This window comes from Cololabis saira, chromosome 8, assembly GCF_033807715.1.
Source record: "Cololabis saira isolate AMF1-May2022 chromosome 8, fColSai1.1, whole genome shotgun sequence".
NCBI classification, from domain to species: domain Eukaryota; kingdom Metazoa; phylum Chordata; class Actinopteri; order Beloniformes; family Belonidae; genus Cololabis; species Cololabis saira.
In genome coordinates this window covers 19,656,252-19,682,534 of record NC_084594.1, presented here as the reverse complement: position 1 = coordinate 19,682,534, position 26,283 = coordinate 19,656,252, and the positions used below count along the sequence as shown (strand labels likewise).

Sequence of the window (26,283 nt, the reverse complement as noted above, 5' to 3'; positions counted from 1 at the left end):
TTGTGATGGAGGGTGGACAGATGCCAACCCTCATTAACAGAGTTTTAATGATGGAAACCCAGAATATTAATAAAACAAAACACAAACAAAAGGTCATAAAGACAACAGGAAAAAACATTTAAACCATTCATCATGTCAGCTTGAATGTGTTAAACTTGCGAAGATAGGGCTTTGTAACCAGTGATGCTCTTACATGATTAATTAACTTAATCAACTGGGAAAAGGTAAATATCGCATTAAAGTGGCAACAGATAGGGTCTTCTCTTACAGGAAACATAGGAAAAAACAACAACAAAAACTTTCTGTATTGAGAATAAACTGTTCAGGCGTTTGAGGCCACCAAAGCCATCCAATTTACCGTCATGTTTGCTGAACCTCAGAAGTGGAGCGCACAAAACTGTAAGACTCTTTTCAAAAGAGGTTTGTCTCATGAAAGAGGAGGGCGGAGCATGTCTGGCCCAATAATAGCGGCCGCTATGAACAAAACTCTAAAAACATGTTTGAAAAGGAATATTTTGCACAGTTTTTTCACAGGTATTTTGGCCTTGGCCTTGGATTTTTGACATTTTCAGTTCAAACTATTACTATATTATTGTTCATATTATTATAATTATTTCTAATATTGCTTTTTGCATAACATGCAACAACTGGGGGTGGAAAAGAAAGTTGGAGCAGAGGACAGAAAGAAAAGTAAGGAGGGAAAAAGTGCAGCTTCACTTATATTTTATATTTTATATATAAGAAGTTCTTCATCTTATGTTGAGAAAAGATCTGCGACAGTATCCTGTTATTTTACGAAATAACAAAAACTCATGAAATGAAAGACGTGTTGAGTTTGGGAGGTTAAAGCCACTCATGAAGCAGTACCACCTCTGTCCTCATGGGGGCAGCATAACACAACAAAAAAGTTGTAGTATTACAAGAAATGCCGGACTTTCCCCACTCATTAGCGCTGATCTGTGTGCCACCATGTGGTCAGAAGTGGTATTGCCAGAGGGGCAAGGTGGCACAGCTGGTAGTGCAGCCGTCTCACAGCAAGAAGGTTTTGGGTTCAATTCCCGCCGGGGATGCTGTGGGCGCTGAAGTGAAGTTTGAATGTTCCCCCCGTGTTCCCTTGGTAGCTAATGTGAGCTACCCTCACAAATACATGCAGCAGTCCTGGGCTATACTGCCCCCTCTGGCCAGATGGGGTGGGGGAGGATCCGGCCGGAATAACGTGATCCTTCCACGCGTTACGTCCGGTCGGAGAAGCCCCACCCTGTCTGGTGAAAAGAAGCGACCTGCTCACTCCTCAGGTTAAGGAGGAGACCTGAGCTCAGTGTGGGGCCTCCCTGGGTTGGTAGAGGATGGCAATGCCCAGGACTGACTTAGGTAGGAGCACTGGGTGATAAAATGGGAAAAAATCGGGGATGGAAAAAAAAAAAAAAAGAAGTGGTATTGCTACATAGACAGGCTTTAACATCAGATGAGTCAATCCTTTGACCGTTAATGTTTGATAAAAAAAGACCAGTTTGTCCAAACTCATTCACGCTCCCCGTTAGTGATATACCGACATTCGTCCGGGGGGATCCACTACTCCGACTGTGGTTAACTCTGCACAAAGAGGTGAAAATTAGCTCTGGTGAATTCCTGATGAATCGTCTCTAGAAGGATGTCCTCTTCGTCCTCTTGACCTCCACCCTCCCCACCATCTCCCTTCCCTCCCCTTGCAGCTCCTCCGTCAGTCAGAGGCAGGTGGAGCTCGGGGGTGTAGGTGAAACTGAAGGAAGTGCGGTAAATCAGGCCGTCCGTTCGGATGAGGGACAGAGGAACGCTGATTTTGCGTCGCAGACTGCGCCAGCCATTGCTGAATGTAGAAACATCCGGAACGACGCAGAGCAAAGACTTTGGGGACCTGAGAAGAAAACGACAAGGACATGAAAGTGAGAATATGTGATGCTGTTCAGTTGGCAGCTACGTGATTCAGTCCGGGTTAGGTTTGGTTTGGTTCTGTTTGCTTTCATAACAGGAGAATCTCTCCGGAGTTCACCATTAGATTTAAATCATTTTTGGGAGGTTCGGTCTAAAAGGTCGATTCTCCGATTCTAAATCGATTCTCATTTTAATTCCTTAAAATCAATTTGTATGTCTAAAGATAGTTTTTTTTAATAATCATATTTTCGCCAGGTGAACTTTAATCCCAGTAGTTACATCATTAAATCCATGCATCTGGTTTGAAACTATCAAACAATGAACATGGTCAAGTTTAATACTAGTATTTATATGTTGCATAGCTACACAGTGATGTAATTCAGGTTACAGCTCAAAAACATTTTTTAATAATAGTAACCCAAATTGATATCGGATTGAATTGAATCGAATCGTGATAATCGATTCTGAATCTTAAGAATCGGAATGAAATCGATTTTTGACATTTGAATCGGTTTGACCTGGCATCTGCATTGGAAAGGTTTTAATCCTCCTTTCAGTTTGTTTATGACACAGTTTTAAGTGTTGATTAGACATTAAAGATTAACTACGCTTACTTTTTAGCATCTTGTGCTTTTATTATTTTACCTCTTTTATAATCATTTTATTTTGTTTTATTTGTTATTTACGGTTTAATTGTGTGTTGCCGCTTTTAATGTTGATGTAAAGCACTTTGAATTACCTTGTGTTGAATTGTGCTAGATAACACACAGATAAACTTCAGTTAAAGAGCACAAACAACAATGTGGAGACGGGATATCTAGTAAGTGCTGCTGCCTTGGTTATCTTTTGTATGTGATTGTATGTGAGTCTTTGTTCAATAAAACTGCAACCGCCGACATGTGTGAGAGAAATACAGAGCATTTTCACTCCTGTACCCGTTAGGTCTGGATGGCCATGTGATGTGGTGTGTTGTGAGGAGAGATCTCTTCTAGCGATGTGTCAAACAGGAATGTGAAAGAAAATGAACTAATGTGGGTGTGGACTAAGACACCTCCATAACTTTTTTCTTTTGTTTTTCTCGGTTTGTCACTGCAGGAAATTGTATGTAGATTGATTATAGACTAGAATCTAATCTACATTTTGAAGCGATGCTTTAAGTAAAAGAATAAAACGGTAAAGGCACAGCAAATAATGAGATCATAAAACTGCTTAGCAGCATTTATAAAAGTAGCAGACTCTTCTATTCAAACTTAAATTTGTCATTTATTGGCTGGGAGGGATTGTGTCGTTATTGGCTGCAACTTCTTGTACAAACAACACTTTGTGGAGTTATTCAAACAGTTTTCCTTCCACCCTGCTGAGGAATATTTGCAGGATTTCGTTGTGAAGTGTCCCCTGACTTAAGATGCCTCAGCACTTTAGGTGTGGGATCTGAGGTGGGTTCTGACGTCACGAGCTTTGGTCTGGGAGGTATGACAGGAGATTCTGTGAGTGGGTGCATGAATCTCAGATTTTTTCTGACTTTCCTGACTTATGGGCTCCCACGCAGGATTAAGAGGGAGGACTGTTTACCCGGGAGCCAAGCTGCTGAGTTTCTGATGTTTGACTGTGATCTACACTAAATCCCTCTACGCTTCGCTGCTCCAGTTCTTAGTCTTTCAAAGTTTGTGACTACAGGTCTCACATTACGAATACTTCTCTTCAACGTTGTGTTGAAAACTGTTCATCCTTTATTTTTTTCCTGAACAAATGAGGGCTAACAATTGTGACTATTGCTTTTTGGCTACTAGGACAGGAAATGTGTTGCCACTCTGTCATATAAGTCAAATGACACAAATGAGACATGTACACTTCTAAAAGAGAAAATAGGCCGAGTGCTTGCAGCTACGAGTTACAATGTTATAAAACAGAGGGACATTTGACTCAAATAAAGACGGGGGCTTGTGTCTGCTGTGGGAACATTGTTTCCGACTACTTTAATTTGTTTTTCTTCATTATTTGGTAAGGTCCAGGCCCCAGAAATTCATGGTCAGATCAGGGAAAGATTGCAATTTTGGACAATAAACCTATTCATAATGTTAACCAAATGTTATAAACCTTTTTCTTCCAGAAAAATCTTCTCTTACATTTTAGTTAGAAAAAATATACAAACATTTCAGGCTTTTAAGTATTCATGTTTCTATATCACACAGCCATCTGTACATAATTTTCCTTGCATAAATCTTTTTTAACAATTGACTATTTTACCATTAGTCTTTTTTTTTCATCATCTATCCATCCATCTATCCATCATCTGTTCCCACTTCTTCTGATTCAGGTTCACAAGGGTCCGCTGGGGCTCATTCCAGCTGTCTTCAGGTGAAAGCCGGGGTATTAAATTTACATGATGCACCTTCACTTGTCTTTTTACGTAATATCACTGTGTCTTATCTAATATCATCACATCATGAGTTATTTTTTCTAATGTCAGTTTATGTCATGTATCTGATGCAATGAGATGTGATGAGGGGAGGAGAGGAGAGGAGAGGAGATGAGATGATGTACAGTACGATACGATACGATACCATGTTACTGTCAGTTGAGGCTGAAATTATTTTTTCATCCCCGATTCCCTCATTTAAGAAGATAATGTTAACATCTTTTGTTAACAAACAAAATGTAACAAAAGATGTCGGAGACTGGCACACAAAGACAAATATGATATGTAACACCCGCCATCGACACACCACATTGTATAAAAGTGCTCAGGTACAAATCCCTATAACATCCAATATTACACACAAGTAGACGAGTACAGACCAGAGTCTTTTATACACCCTTATATATTATGAATAGTATAGATTTATGACCCTGGATCCATGTTGCACTGGGTTTAGTTTTTTTTCTCATCTTTGCAAAAAAAGACTAAAACCAAAGAAAGCAACATTTCGTGAGATTAAGCAAAAACGATGAATGAAAGTATCATTTCTACAACTGTATTCTGTGGCATCAGTTGAAATTGTATTTCATGTGTTTTCATGTCATGGCTGGTTTAATGTTTGCTTCCAGCACTGCTTTTAGTCCAAGTGTTTTTGTGCATCTAGTGTTTATTTTCCTGAAACATAAATGTAGTTCACTCGTATGAATGATCGTTGTCTGAAAACCAGACGCTTGGTTCCAAAACATCCACTAAGTTCCAGCAGGATGATCATCATTGACATTCCAGCACAAGCACCAACAAAATATCATTTTGATCAGTGAGGTTTGGTTTGGTTACAAGCTTTGCAGCTGGTGCCTCTAAAAAAAAGGGCCTTTAAGAAGGTCAGGTACATTAAAATCATAACATTTTGAACACTTTCAATCATAAGAAATTGTTCCTCATCTAAAGTTTACAATTAAAAATGTTATGGTGTTGAACATGAAGCAAATTGAGATTTTTAATCCCAGGACACAAATGTTTATCAGTTATTAAATCACGCATCAGGCAGGTTTTTGATCATGGAGACGGTTTGATTCATCTTGCCCCAGATGTTTGATGGGTGAACGGTGTTGGTGTTCATGTTTCCACTGCAGACTCATCTCAAATTATTTGTTTTTTTATAGTTGAATGCTTAAAAAGAGGTCAGGAAAATTCATTCTAGCAGGTCCTAAACCGAACGTTATCTCTCTGATGTTTTGGGCTTTATAAACCTTCTCCAACTACAAAGGTTAATTTTACACAACCAAAATGAAACACATTTTGTTTCATGATACCAATAGCTATTTCTCAAGGTCTCACGATTCTTTCAAACCTAAAAGTTGCTCAGGCAGAACTCACTTGAACATAGTTTCAGTCTCGATGTTACCAAACCAGACTTTCAGGTGAGGACCGAAGTTTTCTCCGTAGATCTCAATCATGGCAACGTGTCCTCCCCCAGTCACCTGCAACAAGACCAGCGACCCATAGGACTTAAATGGATTAGACATAATCAAAAAACAATATCCTAACTAAATCAAATCAACAGTTTAGTACGAATGTGCAACTGAGGAAATCCCAATTCTTCTCGGCAAACTCACCTCCAGACCAGTGATGATGGGAAAAGGACTGACTGGTGTCTGAATGCAGGACAGACCCTGGTTAAAGGTGAATTCAACTGCTTCCACACCGATGATGGTCCAGCAGGATCCATCGTTCAGCACCACTCTGCTGGGGTCCTTGACGCTGGCCGGCGCCTGAAGGGGAGGACGGATGTTTGAAGGATGGACCAGAGGAAGGACGTTCAGGTAGAAGATGGTGTGATGAGTGTCAATGAGCAGGAACAGGTGGAGACGTGAAACAGAGATGGAAAGCGTAAGCTTAGGAAGTGGGATGAAAGAGGCGGAGAGCGAGGCTGTTTGACCTGGTACTGGATGATGGCGTCATTGGACAGGCACAGGTAAGTGCTGGGACTGTCTCTGAACCGGAAAGCACATTTGTGGAGCTGAGAAACGGGTTCATCCACGTCTAAGATAGCGTGCTGCTTGTTGACCTTCTGAATCACCTGCAGGGACACAAAGGAACAAACGTCTTATGAAGTTTCTCCTGAACAACGGACATGAATATAAACAGCTAACTTTAAGTTAAATGGACTTTGCTCTCTTATGGTTCTGAAGATAACACGCTGAAGAATAGCACTCACTCTCCTCTGCACTTCACTTTATTCTCTATCTGAATTATTGATTGTGTTTTTCTCCTCTGACTTTATAACTTTCTTTTTTCACTTCTTTTCACTTTTTTGGCTTTCTCAAAGTCTCTTTTTAGGTTGAATGTGTTCCTCTTTTTTAAGTTGTTTCAGACAAAAGTTAAAAGCTAAAAAAAAGGATAATGTAATGCAATCCCCAAACTCCATACAAACAATGTAACACGTCTATGGAGAGCTGCATCTGCCTTTCTTAAAGGAAACATATGCAAAAGAGACTAAACAAACCCTGAAACCTGAACCTTTATGTAAAGAGGAAAGTGCTTGATGATTAACCTTATAAATGTGCCGTCAAAGAGTCCAAATCAAGCTAATAAAGAGCACAAAAGTTCAATAGTGAGGTTTTAAAAAAATTGTACAAACGCAGTCACGTGATCTTTCGACTCATGGAGTTTATTAAGCGTTTCAGGTCTGGTTTCTGCAAGTCTTAAACTCTTATGTGGGTATTAAAACACATAAAAGCAACCCAGACTCCCCTGGAACGCAGGATATTAAAGATTTGTTTTGACGTTTAAGTCTGACTTCCAGCAGAACTTTATGTTCTGTACCTGCACTCCCCCCTTGGTCCCTGAACTAAAACAAATGTTGGAGGTAATCGTCTCATCGCCGCATGGTCTTAGCGGGAAAACAAACTCAGCAGATTTACGCCTCAGCTGTACAAATATATACATATATATAAGTCAAGCAGCAGGACCTTCTGCTTCAAATGTCATCTCAGAGGCATCATCAGAAATGACGTGCAGTCAGCACAAGCCGCCTGCTCTTCGCCAAGCATCACACTTTTTCAGCTGGGTCTGGTCAAAAGACAGCGAGAAACAGGCCGATCCATCGCCGTATGAAAGCACCTGTTCACTTGCAAAAGCAGCAGACGTTTTGGGGAGTGCTCAGCATCACATGTGAGCCACATGAGCTAGAGTTGTGTTTCAAACTAAATGCTGTGACAATATTACATGAGCACTCTCTCACTTTCCAAAGCTCACATGCTGAAACTTACGACTACTACTGATGCTAAATGAAGCTGAGCTCCTTTGGGGTTGTTTGTGGTAACATAAATGTTTTCAAACTCTGTTGAACTGTTTTTATAAAAGGCTACAAAGACTTTAACTTACACTAACACTAGCAAAACATCAGTCACTTAAAGAGTCGGAGCTCATTCTGCATCTAGTCAACATCTTACGTATGATTAACAATATAAAGGAAAAGTGATCTAATTGTCTTTTATTTACTTTTTGTATGAACAGCAGCAAAATTGAATAAAATATCTATTTTTCATTGAAGTACCCATCTTTCTCGTGTTTATTATCATTTGCCACATAATTAAAGCAACCTCATACTAAATTTAAGAAAAAATTACTAATTATCCGATTAATCGACTAATCGATGACTAGTTGACTATTAAAATAGTCGTTAGTTGCAGCCCTATTTAAAATGCATTGTTTTTTTCTAAAATGTTTATTAAAATTGACATAAATTGTCAACCGGTCCACGAGCTTTTTGTTCATACTTCTGCTGGTCCTTGGCACAAAAAAGGTTGGGAACCCCTGGTCTAAACAAGTCCCCCATTTTACCTGTTTTTGTGCACTTATGTAATGCGTCAGTCAGTCCATTCATTTCTATGGAAACCGCTGTAATCCCTGAACAATCTTCCTCCATCTCATGTTTTTGTCGGAGGAGGCTTTGGAAAAGATCTTGAAAATCTCAACTCATGCAGTACGTTTCAAAGAGAACGTAACTGGTGTGTGTGTGTGTGTGTGTGTGTGTGTGTGTGTGTGTGTGTGTGTGTGTGTGTGTGTGTGTGTGTGTGTGTGTGTGTGTTACCATGGGTGGAAGGGCGACTCCCGACTCCGTACAGACTAGCTGGACCACAAAGCCGTAACAGATGAAGCTTTCGTTCATCACAAAGCCTCCTTGCTCAGCACGCTGGTCGTCCACTAGACCACACAAATATTGGCACATGAATACTCTAATTAATCAACACTCTTTCACTGAAACACCCTCAACTGTTAGTGAATGTTTGATGTTCGCAGTGAAAGCAGTTTTTCCTAAAATGGTTAACTTTTCTACCGACAAGCGAAGAAAGTGGAGCGGACAGAAAGAGTGCTGTGGTGATGGTCCAGGGGATGGAGGGACGATGGATGGATGACTGAGGTTTTGATGCTGGGAGGTCTGTGCACGCCGCGCACTGAGCCACATGAATAACCTCACAGATCTTTAGATGAGCTTCTCCAGACACACGTGAGGAAAAACGCCAGTGAACAGGGACTTTATTAATGCGGGGTGGCCAGCCTGTGAGAGGAGATTTCTGGATACTTGGAAGTTCACCGCCGCTGACGGCCACACTTCATCCTTGTTTCAGCGTCTTTGATACGGACTCTGACCTGAAGGTGACTCCGCTTTAAAAAGATGGGAAGAAAAAGTCGTTCCCACAGCGTAAATGTATGGTTTTCATTTTGAAACAGTTTGATTATCGAGATGAATGAATGAATGAATAAATGAACAACGATCCCTCTTGACATTTAAAGTAACCTTTCATTGACTTTTACACATACTGACTTTCTGAGAACGTTTCCTTTATTAAAGGATGATGAAGCTGGGGTCCATCTCATGATTCACAGATGCCTCTAGAAAAATGTTGATTTCTTTAAGGTCACTCTCAAGTCATAGTCTGACCATCTTATGACTTTTCCAGGATCCAAAGGAAACTGTATATCGATGTGTGTACGCAACAGTTTGAATGCATTTCAGCATGAACTTACAGGCTGTGACACACACTCACACACATTTACCGATGGTGATGGTGAAGGCAGTCCAGTGTCTGGCGCTGGCGATGAAAGCTCCTCTGTCCACCGAGAGGTAACGAGTGCTGACAGTCTGAGAGCGCAAACGGTTGAACAAAGCCACTCTGGAGCAGGAGGAGATACACACTGGAAGTACACGGACACACACCATAAAGACACAATTAATCACAGCTTTCTGAGTGTGAGAGTGTTTTGTTTGTTCAGTTGTTAGAACCACAATTTGGTAAAAACCTTTATCCATGAAATATATATGCCATCTTGCGGCGGATGTTAGTTTTCTTAGTGTGCAAGTGTGTGTGACAGTGTGTGTGTCCAGTCCTCTGCGACAGTCTGATCAAACATATTTTATTAACATTTGAGCTCCATATTCTGACAGAGAGGACCAAAATCACAGATGTGAAACACGAAAGGACAAGCGTGATAGAAAGACGAGATTGATGGGTGCAGTATGTATATGTGTGTAGCTGTTGCAGAGACACATCACACACATGTGTGATGTGTCTTAGTGAAATGTGTTGCAGTTTTCAGAGGTTGATGCATCAGTTGCAGATTGTGAAGCACAGTAAATAATGCAGTAAATAATGTTTACATGACAACTAAAGGCCAAGCTACAGTCCGTCTGTCTGCTCAGGGCTGCATGATATGAATTTCAGTCTTGGTGCACAATGAAAGTACAGGAAACCTGGGGTAAAAACTGATCTCTATGTTGTTGCTGCCCAAAATAGAAATGCTGATAATATTGACAGCATGGTACTTTGAAGTAAAAAAAGATTAGTTAAGGAATTTTCAGTCAGCGGAAGCCGAGGATTAAAAACAATATATATTTTTATTATTTCTGCTCTCAGCAAGAGCTTATTCAAAACGAACTACTGAATTATTGGATGTTTTGTTTTTTTAAATAAAGTGGCTTCTTATGACTTTTCTTCTGGGACACTAGACCGGATACACACCGCTATTTAAAATGTAGTCAAACCTATTTGTTTGACTGGGTAAGTATGTCAAACTGACCTGAATTGACATTAAAAAGTCTGCAGGAAGAGCAGATCACAGCCATAACCACAAATGTCCATAAATACTGAAATCCAACTCTCTACATACTGTACTGATTTGTCCACACTTCAGGTTTTTGCTCAGTCTAACATATTTATGTTGTTTTTTCAGCCTCCTTCACTTGCATCGAGATCTCTGTGGACTTTGTAGCTCCAGCTTCTGCCAAATGCAGCTCAGCATCAACTCCAGACCGTATATTCATGTCTTGAAGTAATAAAGAATTACACCACACTTGGTCAATCAATTTAATTCAGTCAATTCTCCAGACCTTATTATCGGAAATAAATGCCTGTTTGTTGTGAAATCTATTATAATAAAGCTGAAAGTCTATGCTGAGCACATCTTGTTCGTTTTATCTCAGATCTCTTGTGGTGGTGTCTAAAGGCCAAATCACAGAAACGCTGCCAGAGCTACAGTTTACAACATTTTTTTCATACAAATGTAAAACTTATGAACTGTATATGTAATGAAAGAGAATGTACCATAAAATCTGTCTTTTTTATACCCAAACATTTTCTTAGTAATAACAACTTGAAAAGTGGCAATATAATCTTTTTTGTGCATTTAATTAAACTTTAAATTATTTAATTATACAACAATTAACTGAACTTTAATGAAGGGGAAAACTGCGTAGCTTGAGCGGAGGGCTGAAGGTCTTCAGGGGTCCTCTAACCTGCAAGCTGCTTTTTATTCGTCTATTTTTACCACATTTTTTTTGCTCCCCTGAAGAGCACAAAGAAACATTGACTTGCTGGATTATAAACTGTGACTCACAGTCGGCGTTCTTCAAAGACTGCCTCTTCTGGGAGGGTTTAGATATGACTTTGATCATCCTGCTCTGGAAGGAGCCAACTTCCCTCCTGTTGCCCAAGAAGAGACGCAGCAGTAGACAGAAATGCTTCCTCTTGTCCTGATCGGAGATGAACAAGGACTTGGCACAAGCGAACATCTGCTGCAGAGACAAACAGTCAGTGTGTGAGCGAGCACAAGATGGACATCCAGCTTTAACACTTGAGTTTCACTGAACCCTATTTGTAATAGTCGTTAAGATATTTGTCCAAGACGAGAAAGTTTTCAAAGCAAATCTGTATTTCTACAGGTCATCGGTGGACAGAAGGCAAAATGGTCGAAAGCATTTGCTTGAATCTCCACTTCAAAGCTGCAGTTTGAGTAGTCTGACTAATTCTGGTTTTACGGCCACTTGATTTGATGCCCAATAGTTCACATGTCGAAGTGTCCTTTAGCAAGATATTAAAATCCACACGAACCTCATGTGTTCCTCATTTGAAAGCTGCTTTGGATAAAATCAACTGACTTGTGGTTTCTATACTGGATACCAGATTCAGTGGTATAAGTGGATTTTTCAGTGGTATAAGTGAGGCTTTATTGACCCTCCCTCACCACACACTACACATGCTGAAGAGAGTTTTACTATAATCTTAAGGCCTTGTGTTCCCACCTCTGTTCAAACAAAGGGACACTTTTGGGAATGCCAAATAACATCAATCTTTCAGCTGTGTGACGGATGGTTTAACTTTGTGCAGCAGAATTCCAGCGAACTTGAAGCTTTGGCGTTGCCGAGTTGCTCTTGGACGTTCTGACCAGTTTCCTTTAAGCTTCTCATGAAATTTCAGATCTTTTTTCAGATAACAGGAAAGTGATTACATCCTACAATAACTTGTATTTACACACAATTATTCATCTTGACATCATCATGAACATCTGTTGTTTATAAAAGGCTCAATGATATTCCTCATTAGTAGAAATTATAGATATTCCCTCTCAGATCTGCAAACTGCATTTTCTGGACTCTTAAGGCTACTATGGGCTTGGCCAGTCCAGATAGTGTTATAAAACACACTTTTTTTAATGTATTTATTTATGCAGTCTGCCAAGAACCACGAGAAGAAGTGAAATGAACTAAAGCCACTCTAGTACCACTTCTGACCACACAGGGGCAGCATATCAAGATTCTTAATTCCAAGTACGCCGAGTCTAAACTTTTGTACTTGGGTAGTTTGTACGTTGGAGAACATCAGGACACATATCGGTCTTTGCTCTGCAATTGGAACAGCAGTGTTCTTGTGTCCTTGATGACATCACATCTCAGCTAACAGGCCAGGTTTTACGCTTTTGTATGTCAGCTGGATTATAAATGAAGTTTGATAGAAGCGAAAATGTACACAATACAAAAATGTTTGAGAACATTTTCAAATAGGCTCCATCTTTATAACTGTACTGAAAATATGAAGTTATGATAACTATATTCTCACATGAAAACATCTTAAAATAACATTCTGTTCAAGAAAAAAGAAATTATAACTTTAAATCTACTTCTCTCTCTTATACACAGTGCAAAATGCATTCTGGGATACGTTGCCATCTCAAGTCTCCACTGGATGCATCCTTGTTAAATGGGCGGATTGAGTACACATCTGGGAATGAATCGAACTTGATGAGATGCGGACTTCATAACTTCGGCTGCAGCTGATGACGTATCAAAAGTACTGAAGAACACAAGTGCACGAGTACTGAAAGTCCTGTGTCAACCCCTAGACACAAACACGTGCACCTCTAGTGGGACAAAAAGGTATTACAAGTGCCAGACCTTCTTCTATCAACACGACAGAGCTCTATGCCCCCATGTGGTCAGCGGTGGTATTGCTAAACAGAGTTGCTTTAAAGCTGAATAACAGTTTGCATCTTTCAAAAGTACTGAATTTCTTGAAATGCATGTCCAGCAATCATTCTCTGGAAAGAATGTCTGTGGTAATATTGTGCTTCATTTTCCTCACAGAGTACATAAGTGAGATGTCAACAAAGATGAATTGTTTGCAACAATGTGGTTTTTCTGACATGACTGTGGATGAATTGATCTGCGATAAAGGAAGCAACGTTTTCAGGACTCTGGATACCTGCTTTTTAGAATAATTCAGATGATTATTGTGTAGTGAAAATCTGTGTATTAAAACTAAGATAATTAGTGTCTCTGTCATTCAGTCTCGTATGTTAACAACTGTATTCCAGTATAAACCGGATCCAGACCTAACTCTCATTTAAGTCACATCGTGTAAACATCTATAAAACGTAATTGCTCTATAACATCAACTGCAGTTTCCACAGAAGCTTGCAGCACAGACCTTCTTTACGATGCGGGATTTAAACTCCAGCAGAGACCTGCAGAACAGAAGGCTGGGGGCTAGAAGAAGACATCCTTTATTTGGGAGGGATAAACCTTTGACATTTTTAAAGTTATGGATGTGATTAAAGCTTTAAATGGGCTTAAACTTTGCAGAGGCGTAGGGTTGCATGATGTGAAGATGGGTGATTAACCGAACTTTACACTGTAACATGTACACGTGAATATCAACAGACAACGGACAATTCATATAAAAACTTTAATTGGAATTTTGTCTTCCAGTAGCTTGACTCTTCATGGAAAACAGAGCCTGTGAACCGAAACTGTCAAGTAAAGATATTTGGAGTTTGCAGATTGCATTAAATGAGAGCTTTCTCACCTTGGAGTTGGGCTCTTCATTGAAGACGAGTTTAAAAGTCTCTGCCTGCGACTGGCTGGAGCTGTCCAGACACATGAAACCATACACTCGATATACAGAGTCTCCATATCCGGCCGCTGGAGAATAACCACAGAAAGAAAGAGAAGAAAACGAAAACCAGAGAAAAGGAACATGACAAGAAGGACATTCTGATGGTTATAAATAAATACGTGTTTATTATTTTTAAAAAACCTTTCAAATGGTCTTGCATGACTCTCCATCCATGGCCGCTGATGTAAACACAAGGAGGAGGGCAGAAGAACCTGCAGATGAGGTGGCATGGTAAGGCTCAAACGTATTTGTTTAGGCTGACTTTTGGCACATAAAAGCACCCTGTCACTTTTCTCTGTTTGATCTTGTTTTGTTTACATATTTTATTTTTATTCTATTTTAATGAATTTTAGTTTTTTTTCTTTTTACTTTTTCTTTTTCTTTTTACCCAGTGGTCCTCAACCTTTTTTCAGGGATGTACCCCCTGTGAAATATTTTTTCAGCCAAGTACCCCCTAACCAGCGCAAAGCACTTTTGGTTGTAAAAAAAAAGACCTACAACAGAGCACTGTGCCATCAGTAACTGATTTATTAAACATAAAAATATTGCTGCTATGCTTCAACCACGACTCCATCGTTGGTCCAAGTGATTGACAGGTGAAGCCTGGCGGCATTTGACAGGTTAGGTGGAACCATTGACTTGTGTATTGATATTTTATTTGTTATTTATGTGAAGCCCTTCGGTCAACTTAGGTTGTTGTGCTGAATAAATAAAGGTTGATTTGATGTCAAAGGTTGAATTAATAAAGTTTCCCGTTTACAGTACCCAACATCAAAGCTTGTTATTTTCTTTTATGATTGCTGGTTTACTTTTCTTGAAATTATGTTAGTAATGGGAGAAAGTTTTGGAAAAATCAATCAGAATGGCAGTGCGTAGTTGTCCCTGGTTGATGCTTCACCAGGACCCGCTTGCTTTGAGGACAGAGAAACAGCTTTGTCTCTATTTGTGTGTACATTATAAAGACTAAACAATTAAATGTAGTTTTATTGTAGTAAATTTCATTTGTCCTTTCAGTGGCCAAAATATTACTAAATTCCTTATGTCATGTAAAATGTTTTTTTTAAAGAAAATTAATTTAACTGTTTGTGTAAATAACTCGGCATCATCAGACCTTTTCTCATTGCCGTAGGACTTCTGGGCGACCTTGGCGTGCAGGATCACGATGCTCTGGTCAGCGTGAGCTTCTCTTGTTTGTCCCAGCACCTGGCAGCCTTGGATCCCCGGATCGGGTCTATTCCTATTACAACAAAAACTAGATGTAAATACTCATCATCTACAGAACTGACATTAAATAATGCTACTAGTGTTTGTCGGCCGAAAATGACTGACTTGGATAACTTCATTCCTCTGTTCAAATGACCTTTGATGCTGCAATAATCCGTTGACATGAGACGTGTGAGCATTAATTTGTTTTGAAAATTGCTGGAGACAGAAACCATCAACCTGCCACTTTAATGGTGATCAGACCCAGTGTCTTTACTTTCAGGGTGGTTTTGCAGCTTCAGAGTTTTTCACTCGAGTTCTTACAAAACTGTTTCATGTAGAAACTTGGACAAATCAATAAAAATACTACTTTCATGAAAGTGAAAATATTCCTCACCCTATCCCGTGTATCGACATGGACTAAAATAAGTGTCATTTTTTCAAACACAATTCTTTATTTAAGCAAATCAGGTCTAATGGATGTTGGATTTCTTTTTGGAAAAATCTCTTTATTCTCTTTTAGCTCATGATGGAGGTCTAATGTAACCTCTGAAAAGAAAAGACGCCCCAACAATCTTAACCACAGCATTAAAGCAGCACAATGTAACTTTCAGCTTTTCTGAGTTTGGCGGCATCTTTTGAACAAAAGCGGTAGTGCTTTACCAGGAAGAACACTACGTTTCCCATGAGCACCAGCGCGTACTGCCGGAAAACTCCTGTCCTGTCGTGTGCATTTGTTTTGATAGTGAATGAAGACGGGACAGACTTTTCTGTTTCACCAAGTGAACAGACGGAACACAAAAAAAAAGATGTTAAACTGCTGGAAAGGAACTGGAATTTACCGGGATACCTTAAACAAGGAAGCCAGGGAGCGGTATATGGAGAAAATAATGATTATTAACGGTCTGGATCCATATGAAATCCCTACTGAAGAATGGAGCTCCTCGTCGGAGCTGCACTCTTTAGAAAGGATTTACTGCCGCAGTTCTGCAGAACCACCGTCTCCGGCTACCTTGTTTAGGAGTGTTTGGCAGCTGCTTTGGTAAATGTTTGACTCGCCATGTGTTTCAATAAAATTGTATAATAGTACAACATACAGTACATGTTTTGTATCCCTCTTACTTCTCTTTTCTTTTTTTTTGACTGCTATATTATGTTGAAGAGGCTCCGAGGCGTGAGCAATATTTTTGTTTTCCTCGTGAGATTATTTTTTTCCTCTGCAGCTACAAATAAGAGTTAATATTTCTTCCTCAACAAACTAGTTGTATCTGAAGATTGGGGTTAATTGCACCGCAGAGAGCTGGCCAGCAACTGCGTTTAGCTGGCAAAGTGGGGAATAAAACCTGTGTTTTGATCCGACCCGGTCTGTGTGAGTGTTTGTGGTTTAAGGCTGATTTATGGTTCTGCGTTAAATCGATGCAGAGCCTGCGGTGTAGGGTACGCGGCGACACGCACCGTACGTTGCGCGTCGCCACGTACCCTACGCCGCTGTGTGGAAGGTTTGGTCGTTACAGCCGCGATCCAAGCGAGCCGACGACTCTTTCACTCTTTTACTCTGTTATCTCAGATACTTTGGCCTGCGTGGTTCTGCCTCCGAGCAGGAAACCAGTGAAAAGTTAAACCATTAGCGATCTTTTCCCCACGTCTGTTATGTGGAGCTGCTGCAGCAGCAACGCAGCAACGGGTTACCAGCTCTGCGGAGCTCTGCGCTCCACGCCCCGCCCATTTTCGTCTCGAATGCGAATCGGGAAGGAGGGGGAAGTGACGTATGCCGTAAAGCAGTCAAAGCCGTAAAGATTTGTAGTTTTTTAGTGTGGCAGGGTTCCTACCATGCTCCTCAAAGTTACATAGTGCCAGTGAAGGCGATACAGACCCCTCAGACCATGACAGAGGTGTCATTAAACCTGTTGGAAGTTGATGTACCATCACAATGACTCTGGAAATATGATATTAAGGTGGAAAAGTTACATAGTGTCGCCTTAAGGGAATTAAATCCGTTCCTCTTTCATGATAATGTTATTTAATCGTTGGGTCTTATCATTACAACAAAGTTTATACCAGAGTTCTAAAAATTTTCAGCCCATGAATTAAGAAGAAGACATTCCCTGGTCAAACGAGTGCTGAATAGCCACAAACATTTGCAACAGATGCTGTTAAAACAACCTTACAGTTGGCATCATAAACTTGTTTCATTAACACTGACTGACACATGAATAAACGTTTGACAGAACTGAGACGAGTCCGGCGGTACTTTGGTTCAACCGAACACTGAACTAACATCTTCAGACCCCCAAGTGTCTTCATAATCCACTTAACAGCAGGAACATAGAAACAAAAGAGTTTCCAAAGTTGTCACACGGGTATGGGAAGGGAAACGTCCGCACTGCACAGAAATAAAAACAATAAAAACACTCATAAGCAAAGTTAAAGAAACTCCCGACGGCACTTTTTCTACTTGGTCTCACATGTCAATTGAAATGGAAATTTTCCTACAATAAAAAGAATATTTTCATGAGAAATTAAATGAACTTTTCGTTCATGTTGATTTTTATGTTACAACATCATTTATTTAACAAAGAGTTCAAGAGAAATATCCTTTAAACTAATATTTCTCACCATTGAATCTTGGACATTTCAGCAAAAAATGTGAAGTATAAAAAAGTCATTGATGAGACGTTAAAAGAGACACCTGCTGCCAAAGTGGCTTTGGTATTGGGATTGTTTCACATTTTTCTTTCATTATCTGCAGTTTAAACGTTATACAGACGTGCTCGGCTGATTCTGAGTGAACCTTTGACAAATAAGGAATTCAAACATAAATCAATCAATCCCAGTAATAATTTTCCTGCACACAAAATTACCAGAAAAAGACTGTAACACAACTACTCTGATGTTCTGAGCTCATAAAACTTCTAAAGTGACAGACTACAAGTACGTTTTGTCATTCATGCATGTAACAAGTGATGAGGTTTCAGACGTTTGGTGGAACAGCAGGTGAGCGACGGACCGAAGGTGGCGAGTGGCCCCGTGGAGTTCTGCTAACAATAGTTGCTGTCACACCAACTGGGCTTTCTGTGGGCTGTAACGACGTAATGAGGAGCCAGACGCAGAGCTACAACCCCGGGGCCCGGAGTCTGGAATGCTACTCATAATAAGGGCTGTCGACAAGAAAGCGGGAGAGAAGGAAGGCGGGATAACAAGGAAGGCCTGAGAGGGCATAACTGTAGACTCGCTGACGAAAACACACCAGATTATAGCACGTGTTAGTTCGTCAGGAGACAACTCGAATAATCAACCAAATCAGCAAAAACTCAATATTTTAAATGCCATTTTCATTGTTTTTCTGCATTAAGTGGACAAAAAGTCCAACTCTCACTATATGAAAACTGTCCCCAAGGAATTCTGCTCTGAGAAAATGACAAAGACACCAAAAATATCTGAATTATGGTGTGGCAGGGTGCAGGATGGGGGCATGGTCTGCAGGGGACAGCGGACACAGGGTTTAGTGCAGGAACTCCTTTATTTCACCCAGACACACGTGCACCAGCAGGACCTTCAGCAGAGACCTCTCCCAGCAGACCTCTTGCTGGTGTGCAGCTGCTCTTTATGAAGGCAGGCAGGGTGGAGAGGCTGATTGGGCACAGGTGTGCCCAATCAGCTGAGTGGCTGCTCCTCCACCCTGCCACATATGGCAAAAAAGAGAGAAAAAGATCTTTATGTATAACTGAATTATAATTCCAGCATGCAAATCTGAGTTTCTAAGAGAATAAAAAAAAGGTGCAACTCAGCAGGGGGTAACATTTAAGGCCATATATCACCGGGGAGGGGGGGGGGGGGGGTAAATTCATCAGAACTTAACAACCAGGATTCATGTTCGACTCTGCTAATAAAGCTCTGACAGAAAGGTGTCCACGTCTGCTAAGCAACCCCGTGGGGGGGTTGCACCTTGTTGTCATGTTGAAAGCATGAGGTCAGGAGAGCAAATTGACGTAAGAATTAAGGGAACTCTTCAAAAATACCAGAGGAGAACATAAACAGATGTGAACTTGAAGGAAGTATACTTGATGGAGCTTTCAGACATTTTTCCACTGGGATCATCAAAGTTCTGGATGACGATGCAAAAGTTCAGCAGGACACTGTCACGGTGCATTATCTTCCTGAAGCACCTGACCTGAACGCACCTGTCATGACTATGATTGTGGAAACCTGTTTCAGGGATCACGGAGGTGTTGATCAGAAAGTAAAGGAAACATAGATAGATAGATAGATAGATAGAAATGTATTCATCCTCGAAGCGAAATTCAACTGTCCAGCAGTTCATCAAAACATAAAAAACAACCACACTTCCACTCAGACAATAAAAGCACAGCTAAAAGCTCAGAAATAAAAGCAAAATAGCATATAAAGTGCAAAAAACAAATAGTCCAGTTGTGGAAAAGGTGAAATGTGTGATGAGTGTGCATCTTTGATCCAAAATGTTTAAAATCTTAGAGTCACAAAATCTTGCTCTTATTTGGAGACTTTTACTCCTTCACAATGACCCTGATGTGGAGTCAACTCTTCATCGTAGTGTTTTGTCCTTTTCTTGTTTTGTTTAACATATTAATTATCCAAATATGTTCTAGGTTACTATTCAAATATTTAAAAAAATGGAATACAGATTGAGTACAGAATCTCATCTACTTTACCTGATTCCCCCTCACATTCAGATCAGACTTGTTTGTTTCATGAGCTTTTTTAACAAATATTCATGGTCACACTTGAATGGCTGTATGCTTGTGTGTGTGAGAGAGTCGGTCACCATGGTGACAACAGCGGCCAAAATTAGACCTTGCCCTCTTCAAAGGTCAGAGGACAGTGTGTCAGGAGCTCAGACCTTCTGGCATTTCACACCAGGAGCAGTGACTGTGCTGAGGTACGAGGGGGATAAGAGGGAGAGGAATGCACTTTCACCTCCACAAAAGTACATCTTCTGGTCCAGACGTCGCTCTGACAGAAGTGACTGAAAGTCGTGATGACTACAATTACTGATGGCGAACCAGGAGTTGGCTGCTGTCACTGTGGGGGCTATAAAAGTGGAAAGTTTGGTTCTCACCAGGAGGAGAAACTCCCTGTTTGTGACCAGTGTGGGAAAGACTGGTGTTTAATAGTAATTCTGCTAATTTTATGAGGAAAAAGTAATGACTTATTTAAGTTAAAGATGTATTTTGCATGTTTTTTATGAATGAAAAATGCAAAATGTGGTTGGTAATCATCACTGACTGAAGCTGGTCAACCATCTGGGATAAATACAGTGCATTTAGAGTTGAATAAGTGGTATTTTAAAAGATATTTAACGCGTTTTTTATGTGGACGGGAAAAATAAAAGGAAAGCATCCACAGTGATTCGTGCGCCACGACGCGCCCCAGCTCTTCTCTCCCCTCTTTCTCCAAACTCTCCTCTTTTGTGTTCAGTGGCAGGGGTGGGGTCTCCACCTCCCCTCAGGTCTCCTCATGACATTCTCATACCTCCACGCCATCCCGCAACCTCCTCATTCCAGCAGAGAGGAAAACCGAGGGCAGACCCTGAGCGCATTTTCACGTCCCCGCGCTCATTCCTCGCAACACGGTGCCCGAGGGGGGTTTCTGAGAAAGGTTTGGGATAAACTACAACAGACCGTGACTTCCCCCCTACTTCGTGTGTGTTTGGTGACTTTTTCCCGGCCGCGAAGGTCGAGAAGCAGCTGGTCTGTCGTCTTACCTGCCCCATCCGCCGGTCCTCGGTGCGCCGTGCGCGGCCAGCAGCGTCCCCAGGTGAGTGAGGGGGCTGCTCGGGTCCGGGGACAGAGGGAGGGTGTACAGCAGAACCGAGTCTTCCTGCGACAATCCGCCTGGGTTCACTGATGTCTCTGCAAGGAGATGTCAAATTCTCAACTGAAGTTCAGAGAACTATTATGGGTCCAGCGTGGATCACATCTGAGAGTATCTGCAAAGCGCAAATTGTGAAAATAATTTGCAAACGGAATACTACAATTGTTGTGCCTCTAAGTGCAAACTATTTCAATTCTTCAGAACTTTGAATGCATTTGGCTGAGGCTCCACTGTGCAATCTAAAACTCATGAACTAAGATCGTCTTTGCATCAGGGTGAACAAAAACAACCAAACAAAAAAACTGACATTTCATTATTTTCACAGATTTTTGTAGAATTGCGTTGTTGAAATAAATGCTGGAAATAATAAGAAATGAATGCAACTGAATGAAACCAGATTTAAAATTTAAAGAAAGATTCTGTTGAATCAAAAAGAAAAAAAGAAAAAAAAAACATCCTAGGAGGTAGACTGTATGTTCCACATGTTGTATGACTGTATGTTCTACTGTGCCTTACCCCCTAATAAAAATATTAAACTAAAATTTAAAGAAAGAAAGGTCCAGTCAGTAAATGAAGTTGTAAAAGATATAGGCGATGCTGCAGGTTTAGAAGTAGATGAAGCTTAATGAGTGTGAGACACAGGCCCAATGCAACACCCTGGGTTCACACTGGTTGCCTGGAGGTGAAGCTTTGGACCAGCAGTGTAAAGATGACAGTCGGGGTCAGAAGGGTCAGTGGGCAGACAGGCAGTTTTTTAGTCACACAGAGTGAGTCAAAGGGATGGCAGCTCAACATGTGAGACAGTCACAAGTCAAGGAGTTCAAGTAAAAAAAACATACCAAACAAAACAAAACATTGCAGGTCCGCCTTGTTCATTTGGTTCAGTTATTAACCTGCTGCAGTTTCCAGTTTCAGAGTTTGTCTTTTTTTCCCTTTTTTTTTTTTCATTGACACGCCGTTGAGTTGAAAAGGCATCTGAGGAATTTTTCTAATCAGCGCAAGAACTTTAAACCGTGTTTCTGGGTTTAAATGCAAAGTTTTGGTCATCCTGCCTCCAGATTAATTCTGAAAGCAGTTGCCACGGTAACCATCAGGGGCACCTGCTGACCAGCAGCTCAAAATAATAACGACGGAGGAAAGCACGACGCTGGCGTGAGGAAGGGAAGACTGTGGTTCTGAAAGAATGAAAAGTAGTGAAAACACGCTCAGCTGTTTTAATTTAGCCGATCTTTGATGACGATCCGCTCTGCTGCAGGTCTGGAATACACCGGGGTGCATGCTGGTGGGGGTGTGCTGCGTTTTCACTGTAAAATGTCATCATTAATTCAGAAGAAAAACACTCTTTTGTGCTTCACTGTTTGCTGCAAAGCTTCGAGTTTGAATGAAAACAATGACAACAATTCACTCAGACAGTTTATGACATCCATCCCAGTTGTTTGCACCACAGTGAAGGTATGAGACCAAGCCATTCAGTGAGACAGGCAGGGAGACGGTCAGTAAAACAGTCAGCCAGTCAGCGAAACAGCCGACAGTAGCAGAATCAACATCTGCTTCCAATCCAAAGCTACTAACAAGAAGTGCTGTGTCTTCATCTCAGTGAGGGATCCAGCTGTCACTCAAATCCCAAACCAGGTGAAGGACGGAGCGCAGAGGCTCTGCCAAGCTCTCTGCACGTATCTGCTCCTCTAGCTGTCTCGTATCTGCTCCTCTAGCTGTCTCGTTGCCCACTTTTCACCTTTTTTTATGTCCTGTATCAATATGTTCTCTATCTCTGAAATGCAGAACCATGTTCATCTAGGTGTGAACCTGTCAATCAAACTTATATATCAAGTTCATACTTTATTATTGTAAGTTATACTTTAACATTCTGAATTCCCACACCTTTTTTCTTCTTTTTTATGTTGATGTTTTTTTGTTTTAACTCTCAAACCGACAACAGGATCGTTTTATTGTGGTAAAAAAAAACGATACATTAGGATCTAAAATCAAGGCATGACCTGTGTGTGGAGTCTGTCTACAACTCCAGACTCCAGGCCAAAGATGTTCACCATTCGTCAAATGCTGGATGTCAGTTAAATATGAAGACTTTTACAGGGTTCAACAGACACATCAGTGCAAATCATTGTCTTCAGGAGGAAACGTAATAGTGAGTTATCCAGTTACTCTGGGAACCGTGATGACAACACAAGTCTTTTCAGTAATGAAAAGACTTGCTTTTCTGTGAGGGTACATGTTGATAATGAACATTAAGACTCACTGACCTACTTAGATTTACTCCTGCTTACTGCAAATGATCATCACGTCAACAGACGAACGTACAACAGAAAAGACAAAATCAGGAAAAACTTTCAAAAGAAAAAGAAAGCCCTTGTAGCATTCTTCAGTATCCCAGCAAGGTTGACGTTTTTAATTTAAATTAGTCCCAAAATTAGTTTCAGTTTGTTCTGTTCACAAGACTTTCACCTTGTCTTCAGGGCGTTGGGAATTCTGGGAATTTCATTCAAGCTTTGTCTAAGCCTGCGTCTATCAATATGGTTTCACTTTAGGATGTGTAACGTTTGGCATCCACACCTCCCCGGTGAGATCAACTCTCGAAAACTGAAAATGTTCAGTCTGCTGCAGATCCTGTTTCAGGTTGAGAAAATGTTCTAACAATCTAATCTGGACAAACAAAACCAAAAACATTTGTGATTAAAAAAAATGAGGTAGTTGGACCGATTCGCTTTAATCTCTACTTTCCTGGATCGCCATATTTCTTCACGGGATTCGCTGAGCATAAGTCATGTGACCACCAGAAAGCAAACCTGAATGACAGGTTGAATGAAAAACTCAGACAAGGACCAGCAAAATCTGGTCCTCGTACCAGATTTTATGAAACTAAAGTCTGCATTTAATAAAACTGAAACTGCCCTTATGTGCAGGAGAAAAGTCATTTTCACCGTTTCAAGTTTACCGTTGTGTGATGTGGACAAAGATCTTCAACAGTTTAAACATTAAAATAAAATAAAACCAAACAACACAAATGGACTAATGTTAATGCAGTAGGAATTTTACCTCACTTTTCTTTTACAGTTTCTGTTTTCAGGGGTAACAGTTTTGTTACAGTTATGAAAAACAAGTCCCATTCTGGGTTCGATTTAGCTTTTTTTAACTAAAATGATTTTGGTTACTTGGTCGACAAGGACACCCTCCACGAATGTGGAGAGATAATAAAGAATAAAGTTGAAATGGTTGAAGAAATGGAGGGAAAAGTGATGCAGCGGGAAAAGCAAAGTGTCTCCACTTTAGCAGCCTTGTGAGATAAAGGTGGACGTTTCTGATCACGCTTACACAGCGGCGTATCTCAGTGACGATGTGGACTCAGAAATCATCTGTGGCTAGCTGGCTTTTCCACCTGTCTACCACAATGTTTTTAGTCTGGCAGCAACAAAGAAATCATTTTACCTGTCTTAAGTATATTGTCTCCACTGTTCTCATGAAACAGGGTCATTAGATTGTTTTCTATCGTCATTAAATCACAAGTATGGTTTTTTAAATGGTACCAGGCCACTTTTAAGAATATTTCACATTTTACAGCATTTTGAGCTGTAAAATCATTTCACAGTGTTGTGCCGCTCTTGTGACTTCTAGTAAAAAGATTGATGACTCTGACTCTGGGGAACCGAGTCAGCTCTGAAGAAAATTTCCCAATTCAACTTTTATTGGACAAGAATGAAAATGAACCACAAGTAGCTGCTGAGAAATACGACGCAGAAGCACAAACGTTAACCAGCAGCAGAGAAAAAGTCAGACGAACACCAAGGTTACTGGTACTCCTCCTGTGGGAGCCATGAACTTCAGCATGACATACCATTAAAAGTAATTTATTACTTAAAGTGGATCAGAAAATACATCGTTGTGGACCAAAGGGGGCTGGCAGATGATTCCACCGCTAGCATGACTAGAAAACATACATGAATGGAAAGCGTGTGTGGGAGAAATCCTTTTTCACCCTTCCATGCTTCTTGTAAACCCTCAAATTTATCTTTCAAACTTCTTGGCAGGGATCCGGAGTCATGGGTAGAAAACAGGAGCTCAGTGTACCGGCAGCTGCTTTTGGTTTGATGACGCTCGACTCTAACAGATTCAGCGCAGTGAAACTTTAGCAAAGCGAAAAGAAAAAAAGAAAAAAGAAAAACAACTGAATGCCTGACGGTACAGCATCGAAGAGGCGTCAGACTGATGAAACTAAAATCCCTGTTTCAGGGACGTTATCTCACCGCTGACAACACGGGGTTCACAATCTGTCCAGCAGGATGTCAAAAGGTCAAACCTAAAGGTCAAACATCTGTCAACAGATCTCGACCTTTAGGTCAAAACCTGGGCAGGAGGTTGTGGGATGGTTATTGCAGGTCAAGTGACTGGTAAAACGTAGAGAATAATGCATCACATACTGTTCAGTGTTTAGAGAGAACACATTTACGTTTTCTTCTGCAGAACTGCCACATGACATAAACAGCTGTGTTTTTATCAAAGCTGAACTGTGTGAAAAAAGGACTAATCATTTGCTCTAAACAGCGTCCTTCTTGCTTTTTGATTAAACTGTTGGCTGTAATTTAGCCACTAGTCACGGAAGCCCATACACTCAAAAAAATTCCTGCAGCTTCCCCACAAAGCAGCTTAATGAGAAGTAACTGATGGCTGAAGTCCAGCCTTTACTCACCTGCCCTGCCATCATTCCCAATGTCCAAGTTATCCATGATGGTTTCAGCTGATATCAGGACGGGACGGGGTTCGAGTCCATGGCTGCTCTGCAATCACAGGGTTAATTTTTTAAACATATTTGTACATGGCAGTGACGGTAGACTGAAATGTATGAATGAAATGCTGGCATTGCCAATAAAACAAAACAAAAAACTCAGTGTAACCAAAGATATGAAAATCTAGTTTATAAACTGAAATACTTTTTACTTGCGGTTAGTCTGACTATTAGAAAAAAACAGTAAACGGTAAATTCCACGTTTTTGTGACGTTTCTTACTTGTCTTGTGAGCTGGCCTGCAGTGAAGTCGTCCGGTACCTGCGTACTATGCTCCGCTGGCTTTCCTTGTGGCGTAACGTGAGAACTTAACCGTGCAGCGAGTTCAGTTTCCATTCAGAAGCCCTTCATGCTGCAGTGCAGCACTTC

At 40.7% G+C, this 26,283-nt stretch overlaps 2 protein-coding genes across 7 annotated transcripts in view; one reads left to right on the top strand and one right to left on the bottom strand.

Annotated features, from left to right (window-relative positions):
• On the bottom strand, positions 1-26,283 carry rbpjl (recombination signal binding protein for immunoglobulin kappa J region-like). Of its 2 annotated transcripts, none has more exons than XM_061727046.1 (13): positions 26,137-26,283; positions 25,820-25,907; positions 21,008-21,155; positions 15,176-15,301; positions 14,206-14,276; positions 13,975-14,090; positions 11,231-11,408; positions 9,395-9,532; positions 8,427-8,539; positions 6,270-6,410; positions 5,947-6,102; positions 5,708-5,811; positions 1-1,894 (listed from the first exon to the last, which is right to left on the bottom strand). In XM_061727046.1, exons 1-13 carry the CDS (start codon positions 26,248-26,250, stop codon positions 1,588-1,590), a joined length of 1,800 nt encoding a protein of 599 aa, XP_061583030.1. In that variant the 5' UTR covers positions 26,251-26,283; the 3' UTR covers positions 1-1,587. The 2 variants fall into 2 exon arrangements, with proteins under 2 accessions (XP_061583030.1, XP_061583031.1); XM_061727047.1 differs by having other exon boundaries at positions 11,231-11,405.
• Positions 20,770-26,283, top strand: part of matn4 (matrilin 4) — a 38,159-nt gene continuing 32,645 nt past the window's right edge. For all 5 annotated transcript variants that reach the window (XM_061727042.1, XM_061727045.1, XM_061727044.1 and 2 more), the window contains exon 1: positions 20,770-21,060. The gene's annotated coding sequence lies outside the window, so the exon portion shown is untranslated. The remainder of the gene's footprint in view (positions 21,061-26,283) is intronic.